The 9,215-nt window shown below is 45.8% G+C and overlaps 1 protein-coding gene across 1 annotated transcript; it reads right to left on the minus strand.

Annotated features, from left to right (window-relative positions):
• Positions 1–2,214: 2,214 nt before the first annotated feature.
• LOC144753928 (telethonin-like) lies at positions 2,215–7,280 on the minus strand. Its single transcript, XM_078641455.1, has 2 exons — positions 7,028–7,280; positions 2,215–4,861 (listed from the first exon to the last, which is right to left on the minus strand). The coding sequence occupies exons 1-2, from the start codon at positions 7,174–7,176 to the stop codon at positions 4,447–4,449; spliced, it is 564 nt and encodes a 187-aa protein (XP_078497581.1). The 5' UTR covers positions 7,177–7,280; the 3' UTR covers positions 2,215–4,446.
• Positions 7,281–9,215: the final 1,935 nt, after the last annotated feature.

Consider the following 9,215-nt stretch of genomic DNA (forward strand, 5'->3'; position numbering starts at 1 on the left):
TGTCACACGCATGCTTTGAACTTTGCACATATGACCTGGACATGTGACAAGATAGCTAATTATTGGTATGGAATCTTCAAGGAGCTGCAGCAGATGACCACTCTGTAATTGATGACATCCCCATTACTGGCATTGCTTGGTCATGTTGCTAGCGTTCCTAAACCCATGCGAAGATTTGTAGCAATAGCACTACTTCTCGCAAAAAGAGAAATAGCCATGCTCTAGGACAGAAGAGGAAACCTGCAGTAGATGGGTGGATAAGAAATATGATATACTGTGACACTACTAGTGAGCTATATGCAGAACTGCAACCCCCTACATCCAGACCTAAAGACATATGGCAGCCTCTTAGAGAATACTTAGCAGAGCATGCAACACAGGAAGCTAGCCAAACACAGACAACGGTAACGCATACACAAACAATGATGCAATCTCCTAATTGTATACACAAGGGATAGGGCAAATATTAAATATGTACACTCCTCATTGATTGACCTAACTTGTGTATTTTTACAAGATGTATATTGATAAGTGATGTTCAATATATGCAAAATCTAAAAATGCACAATGGATGTATGTTTCATACTATATAATGTGGCAAGAAATAAATGTATGACACTATGACTTTAGAAATTGCATAAAGTTTGAAAACAAACTCTAGCTCGACCCTTGGTAGCTGGGGCTTCAAGCAGCAAGGCTTAAACAAAGGAACTAGTGTAAAACAATTAGGCACACCAAACAACAGAGTAAGAAGGGCACACAACATGAAAGAAATCCAACACCAGTTTGTAAAAATAGGTTATATTTTTATGAATTTAGACACCAATGTGAGCCAAATCCACCAGTGGGTTATGGAGATATAGATAAAACATAAATCTCAGCTTTTAGGCCTAAGTGCAAGCAAGCATTGGTAACCATAAAGTTTTAAACCTTTCAATAAGTTTTAAAGAGTTGTGTTTGACTACTCCGGCCTTGACTAGGTGACAAAAATGTCAGGGAGATGGGCAGGGTTAGCCAATAAGGAGTATTTGGACAGCTATCTGGTCACTAAAGCAGTCTTAAGTCCAGTTCCACACTTTATGCAACTTTTGAGCACTGAGGAGTTGCCTTCTTGTCACGCTGGGTTTTGGCTAGGTTCCCACTATCGAAATACCACATACATACACAAACAAACATACATACTCTCTCCAGCCCTAAAGTAGTCACTCTCTCTAGCCCACAGTACTCACGCTCTCCACCCTCATACGTTTACAATGTTGCTTCTGCTCCTACACCTTGTCCTAAAATCTCTGGACTGAGGAGTTTTTCTTGTCTCCCCTCTGCCGCCCATGTAGTTCTTCTTGCCCCCCACCACTAAACTACTCACCAGTCCTTAATTATCCTCTCCCCTGCCTTTATCTTTACAAACTCTTCTCTAAAGCCGATTCTGGGTACAAAGGGATCAAGTTTATTTAGTCTTTCATTTTTACAAATGGCCGAGACTTCTGTCCCTACAGATGCTGGAACAGCAGAGACTTTACATATCCATTGAGCCCGAACCTGTCTGCAGAGGTCTGTACAGATTTAAAAGTATACACAAAATATAACACCTCATACAGTGTAAACAAAATAACAATTATGCACAGAAGAGCATATATACAGATGTCAAAAAAACATAGGGGTATATTATCAAGGGGCTTTATCTCCGCATTTTTGGCTTTAAAAGCCAAGAAAGCGGAGATAAAATGATCTCCCTATTACCAAGCTGTCGCTAACACCAGTTAGCGACAGCTAATAGGAGATAGTGACCATCTTGGGCCCCGCTTTGCATGTCAGTGATATTTATCACTAATGACATGCAAAGTGGGCGTGCCAAGATGTTAGCGACTGAAAACAGTCGCTAACATCGCTATCTCCTATTACCAACTTTTGGAGATATTCGCGCTAAGCGCGAATATCTCCAAAAGCTAATACCTGCCCTGAGCAGTTCTTAGCCATGTTAACCAATGGGAGGTGGATAACATGGCTAAGAGCATTTGCTCGATAATGCATGAATATCGCTGACTTTTCAGCGATATTCATGCATTGCGGCCGTTTTTTATCGCATTTGCGATAAACCTTGCTAATAGCAAGGTTTATCTGCGATAAAAATCGCCGATGTGCGGCGATAATTTTTGTCTCTAAACAAGTTAGAGACAAAAATTATCTCTATTGGTTGGTAATATACCCCATAATTTTTTAAAAGACTTCATGAGCCTGAGAGATAAAATAAGCACATTTCAAAAGATGCAACTCCAACAAATGAGCTTTCTCTTGTGTATAAAGTGCTGACAGACCCCAGGGTCCAGAGTCTTAGATCCCACCAACTCTGCCTCAAGAAAGGTCTGGGACTTTTTAAGGCAAAGAGTGTCAAGGCAGTAGCTCCCAAAGCTATTCAGACATAGCAGCGGCCACACTTTAGGCAAATTTAAGGTTTTAGTGGAGTACAACATATTGAACACAATTATGATATTTTATATTAACAAAACACCACATTTTGCAACAAGTTCTGCTAATCAAGATTTGTGAAATAACACTTTTTAGACAAAAGTCTTATATTCATCATTGTCAAAGGTGGAGTACATTGATAGTGGATTCAGAGGAACATTATTGTTGGCTAGGAAATTATCGCCTCATGTACGAAAGCATTTTTCTATAGACACAGAATGGGTAAAACTCATTGATACAAGTGTCCCTTAGTTCGTAAATGGCCTTGTTACTGAATTGAACAAGCTCTTTCGTGCTGATGAAATGAAATATCCAACTTTTTGTCAGCAGGACACAGTTGATTGTTATCAAATTAAGAGAAATATCATAATCATGGAGCAAGAAATTATAAGAATATGCCATTGTCCTGTTTACTAGATCTGTTTTTGGGTTTGAAAATACATTATTCAAAAAGAGCCTGGTGGTTGGCTAAGTGAGGTAGCGGTCAGACGCTCTACTAGCTGTCCAGAATAGACACCTTCCTGAGCTTTGTGAAGCCTCATTTACCACCTGGTCCTTTTGTTTCACATTTCTTCTATTATAAGTATATTTTGTGCACATGCCCATTCAGTCTCTACAAAAGTCCATACATCTGTCTTCTCATTCCTGTTTAGCAACACAAAAAGATGATGGTTAGAATGCTGAACATTGTCAAACATCCAGCCCCAGATCTGGGTTAAATCCATCGTTTTTTTGCTCACCATGCCACCCCAGTTTTGACCCAGCCATGTGCCAATCGGTCTTGACCCTACTCCTCATGAGAACAGTCCACCTGAACTGCCAGGCAAAGTCCTCCCTGGACTGGAAAACATACATCCTGGGACCGGTTTCAGGCTAGCTATAATCCGTAGGCACAGCGAGCAAGGCACCCACATCTGGGCATACCCTTCCCACTTACGGCGACTATAGCAAACTCTCCTCTTCCCTCTCCTTTACTCCAAGGATCAATACTCGTCCTCCTTGTTTACTAATTTGTCCTCATGGGCTATTGCACCTGTCTTTACTATGTTCAGTGCTTCCGCTGACCTCCAGTTATCACTAGTTTCCTCACTTTTTAGTTGCCTCACCCATTTTTTGACGAGCTATAATAATTTTACCCACCTCCAGTGGCACTGTCTTCCCATCTTCTGATTGGTCGATTCCCCTGTGTGCTGCACCTCTTCAATTTATTTTTAATTCACCCACTTGCCTCCTCTTTAATCCTCCCTGTTCTTTACTCTGTCTTTACCTATCTGTGACCTGCCTCCTCCTACCTTTCGTCGGTGCTCGTACTGTCTACATGCAGTCTCCACTCTACTTCTCAGTCCTGGTCAATCCTCTTCCCCTTTGCTCCCTCTCGTCTCTGCTCATTCTCACTCAGTGCTCCTCACTATTGTAATAATTTGCCCATTCCCTTCCTCTGCCCTTCACTCTTTCTCTTACTAAGGTACTTCTCTCATTTGCTTTTTGAGACTATTCCTTCAGTCAATTCTATATTTTATGTTCAGGGAATTCTTCCTTGGCTCCTTTTTATCATTCTAATCAATTCATTGATTGCTTTTACTGTGCTTGATCGTTGACAATGTGACGCTCTATGGCTAAGTCAATTTTCGAATAAAATACAGCAGTAAAAAAACACATAGATGAGGCCTGGAGATACTGGAGCCTGTCTAGAGATCATTATTATGATTAGTAACCCAGACAAACCCCAGAGGTCTTGGCCTGAGTCAGTTTTCTTGGCCAGACCTACTTAATCAAGTTTCCTGAACCCGTTACTCTCCCAGTCCATGCAACGCGCCAACATGTTGAAGAAAAACACTTGAAAGTTAGGAAGGGTGCGTTAAGTCAGTTTGAATCGGTTCTTTCTATTGTGTTCAACCACTGTGGGTCTTCTGGACAGGGAGGTTGGCAGGAACATCTTCCCAATGTCCATGTGTGCCAGCTGCTTGACCAGTCTGTCCCTCAGCCTCTTCTGGCTTCCTGGGACAAGGTTCTGGACAGGGACCGTGGCAGGGGCACCTTTCCAAACTCCACGTGTGGCATCTGCATGACCTGAGGAAGATCCTTGGTGATTTCAGAGATCATCTTCTTGTCCCAGCACAGACCATCGCCCGGGTGGCTCAAGGCCCTCTCGAACGCCATCATTCTGTGCATTTCCTGAGGGGTGGGCACCCTCTCTGTTTTGCCACTCAGGTCCACAGGCTTGAAGATAGGCAGGGGAAGGGCCCACTGGTAGGGTAGATGGTACTCTGTCGGCACCTCACCGAGACGACCAAGCTTCATGACATTCCAGGGAGACCTCTGCACCAGGAATCGGACCTCGTGACACTTGGTGTAGGTCTCCTTCCGATGGTCATCGGCTTCTCTCATACAACAGCTGTAGGAAGAGGAAAAGAGGCCATGAACAACTGAATCCCTATGTGTACCCCCATTATGCGAAATGTGCCATACGGCAAGATAAACTCAATGTCAAAATCAACAATAGAGTGCTTCCTACTGGAGAACGTATACCTTGGTGCACCGCAGGAAGCAGTATATGTCATATACTATGTCCAGCCCAATGTATGGGGTTCATAGGGGAGCATCTCCTAGTGAGGAAGCTATTACTGAGTGCTCCTTAGGAGCACAAACATTTCATAGGCCATAAAAAATCCAAAGAATGGCAATGTCGATCCTCCGACTGGCTGAGCTAGTCAGTTCAGGAGCCAAAATGTGTCACTCAAAATGGACAATCCAAAGTAAAGATGAATGACAGAGAGCTTCCTGATGCAGAGCCCATTCCTAGCGGCTTTTAGGACCTTACAACCTGGAATAGCTAAAGTACAGATGCTGCTACAGCCAAGGGAAGGTATTCCTAGGTGAACCAAAGAAGGAGTAAAGTGTGACAGATCCTGGGCAAAGCGATGTCAGCATCAGCACCAGATGGCCGACTGTTGAGCACGCTACCCAGAATGCAACACTCGTAAGAAACTAGGCAAGACGCAATAACTGGGTAATTCATCAATTGAATCATCAGCTGCCAGGAAAGTGCCTGGTGCTCCCCTAAGCTGGGCTTGAGAAGGCACCGGGGTCAGCAGGAAGGGCTTAGATTGGCTGCAGCTTCCGCGTAAGTCATGCAGGGTCACCATTATCGAGCACCTATTGAGCTCCAACAGCAGAAGGTACGAGTAATGTTCCTGGCAAGTCCATGGACAGAAATGAAGAGCGGTGTCTCTAGAAGAGGTTTTTAAGGGGGCACACTAACACACACTTACAAAGTCATAATGAAACATTTTAATCAAACATTTCACTTGTGAAGTGTTTCAAAGAGTGTAATTTAAAGGTATATGGCTATATTTACGTATGTGTGTGGCAATGAGTCGTGTATATTTCATAATTCTGTGCTGCCGCCTGGCATGGGGCAGCATTCAACAGCTGTGGTGGAGGGGCCCAATATGAATGGAACTGGGACAGGAGCCCCTTCAACTCACAGAAACACCAGTGGAAATGAACTGGCTTTCTGGATCTGAGAAGAGTAGGTAAAGGGGAAGGGAGCAAATCCTCACCCTGATCATGGGCCATACTCACTCACTCTAACACTCACGGCCCTCACCACCCTCTAAAGCCATATTCTATCACGCAGTGCGCCACTCATACAGTGCCACACTGACTCAGGCAGCCGGCCCGCAGAGCCGCACTAACTCACACTGACTGGATCCAGAGCTGCAGTCACCTTCACCCAAGCAGACACACAGAGCCAAACTCACTCACACGGGCTTGGACTCCAACCAGAACCTGAGTCACACTCACTCCTCCAGCACTATTTAGGAGCCCTGCTAACCATGACAATACACTTACTCGTCCTTCGTCACGCACACTGCCCACCCAAAAACCTGCGCTTACCCTGGCTGGCTCGAGCAGAGGTACTCACATGTCCACATGCCTGAAGCCTGGCCCTGCAGCCCATTCATTCAGACCCAATCATCAGTCATACACTCACTTTTCTCATATCCCATACCCATCCCAGACTCATGCAGCCACTTACCCTCATGTATTGAATCTGCCCATCAGCAGGACAACTCAGACCCATTGCGCATCACCATGCATGACTTACTTTCACCTCCCACTCACTCACTCACCATCACCTGTCCTAGACGTGATCTCAGATATCTACACCCGGGGACCCTGCTCATTTGCGCTCACTCGCTTCTACTCGCCTCCAGCCTGACCCATACTCGCTCATTATTTGTTCAGGATACCTGTCTCTATGATCTGTAATCACTCACCTGACATTCTCACTCACTGTCTCACTGATTCTCTTCACGGATTTGCTCTCTCTTTCTTTCCCTCTCTCTCTCTCTTTCTTTCTCTGTTTCTCTCTCTCTGACATATTACCTCAGTCTATCCACCTCTCGTGCTCACAATTCATCTCTTAAGTCATTCTCAGTTCCATACCCTCTCATACCGCACAAACTCGCACTTTCACTCACACTCCCGCCACACTAAAACCACTCTCCCACTCACCCACTTACCCTGTCCATCCCACAGACCCGCACTCACTCACCCCTTCTCAGCCCTGCTGGACAGACTGAGGTCCCTCCACTCCGCCGTGTAGAGCTCCCTCCGGGCCTTGTTCTCTTCCTGCACCTGGCAGCTCAGCTCAGCTGCACTCAGCATCCCCGCACCCCGCTGGACCACAGTGCACCCCGACATCTCTGCGGCGTCCGTCTGTCTGTCTGTTCTTCTGCTCCTGACTATGTCTGTCTCTTTGTCTTTCTGTTTCGCCGCTTGCCTGGGTGTCTCTGCAGTCAGTCTGACGGTTTCTATGTCTCTTTCTGTCTGTCTGCTTGGAGCGCTTCTCAGCTGTGACTCGCCCTCCCTGTCTCTGCCCACCCTCCGGTCTCTTATACAGCCGCCGCTGCTATTCCAGGCCCGGGCTGTAATGTGCTATATCTGACCGGACACCCATGTGCTGGGAAGCCCGGATACAGGACACGCTCTGACTGCACCAGCCTCACTCACTGAGTCACCGAGCCCCCTGCTGACGTCAGAGAGGCATTCACACAGAACACACTCCTTACTGGCACCATCCGCATACCGGCCCCGCCCACCACCAACACTCCTTCACACTCTCCAGTCACCACATGAAATAGTAAACATTTGATTAACAGCGCCACATACGGGCCCTGGAGAGAAACCTTGGAAAATGACACGCATTGGTAAAGCCAATAGGTCTCGCTTTTGGGACTGATTGATTTTGCCAGTGTTTTTAATTGATTCTGTACAGCGGCCTTGAAACTGTGCAGTGGCAAAAGAGAGCAAACAAAAACAAGTGTTTTGCCTAAACAAGAGCTATTGGCTTTGCTAATGTCTTTTAGCTGTGTTTTATACCAGAGTGGAGTGGAGTAGAGTGGCTTGGAGTGGCATGGAGTAGAGTGATGTGGAAAGGCGTAGAGTAGAGCGCAGTAAATTGGCTTGGAGTGGCATAGGGTGAAGTTGCATAGAGTGGAGTGGTGTGGAGTGGAGTAGAGTAGCGTGGAGTTGACTGGCATAGAGGAGAGTGGTGTAGAGTGCCGTGGCATAGAGTAGAGTTGAGTAGAATGGAGTGGTGTAGGGTGGAGTGAGGTAGACTAGGGTGTAGTGTCATGAAGTGATGTGGAGTGGAGTAGAGTAGACTGGAGTGGCATAGCATAGAGTAGTGTGGAATGGCGTAGAGTGGCGTAGAGTAGAGTGGCATAAAGAAGTGTGGAATGATATGGCATAGTGTAGAGTGACATAGAGTGGCACTGTGTGTAGGGGAGTGGCGTAGAGTAGAGTGGAGTGAAGTGGCTTAGAGTGGCATACAGTGGAGTGGAGTAGCATGGAATGATGTGGAGTGGAGTGGCATAGAGTAGAGTGCGGTGCTGTAGAGTGCAGTGATGTAGAGTAGAGTAAGGTGGCATAGAGTGTAGTAGCATAGACTGCGGTAGTATACAGTGCAGTGGCGTAGAGTAGATTGGTGCAGAGTAGATTGGAGCAGAGTAGAGTGGTGAGGAGTAGAGTGGTGCAGAGTAGAGTGGTGCAGAATAGAGCAGCGCAGAGTAGAGTGGCAAAGAGTGCAGTGGCGTAGAGTGTAGTAGTGAGGAGTGTAGTGGTGCAGAGTTGAATAGAAGGGTGTAGAGTGCAGTGACGTATAGTAGATTGGTGCAGAGTGGAGTACAGTGGTGTAGAATGCATTGATGTACAGTAAAGTGGTGCAAAGTAGAGTACATTGGCATTGACTGTGGTGGCATAGAGTGCAGCAGAGTAGAGTACAGTGGCGTAGAGTGCAGTGGCATAGGCTGAAGTGGTGCAGTGAAAGGGGGTGGGAGGAAAAAGAAACAGCATGAAAAAGGAATAGTAGCTGCACAGATGGGCATATTGGGGATGGACTGAAAACCAAGCACTCATATGGTGTGCTTGACCAAAAAGGAAAAACAGGAGTAGTGGATGGACACAAGTACTAGGTCTGTGCTCCCGGGGAGGGCCAAACACAAGAAGAGGACCTGACGCCCTCATGAAGTGACAAACAGGAGCGAAGTAAATGCGAGCAGCGCTGAAACTAACAAATGGTAAGCTATGGGTGGGCTGTAACCTACTGTATTTAAACAAATGCCTTGCTGAGACAGTGCTTGCTCAGTCTAAACGAAACTTAAAAAGCTCTAGATACATGCAGTCCTGTTATTTTGTAATGAGACAGCCTCTTCTTCATTTATTGTTCCAAGTTGTATTGA

This window comes from Lissotriton helveticus, chromosome 5_1, assembly GCF_964261635.1.
Source record: "Lissotriton helveticus chromosome 5_1, aLisHel1.1, whole genome shotgun sequence".
Taxonomy (NCBI): Eukaryota; Metazoa; Chordata; class Amphibia; order Caudata; family Salamandridae; genus Lissotriton; species Lissotriton helveticus.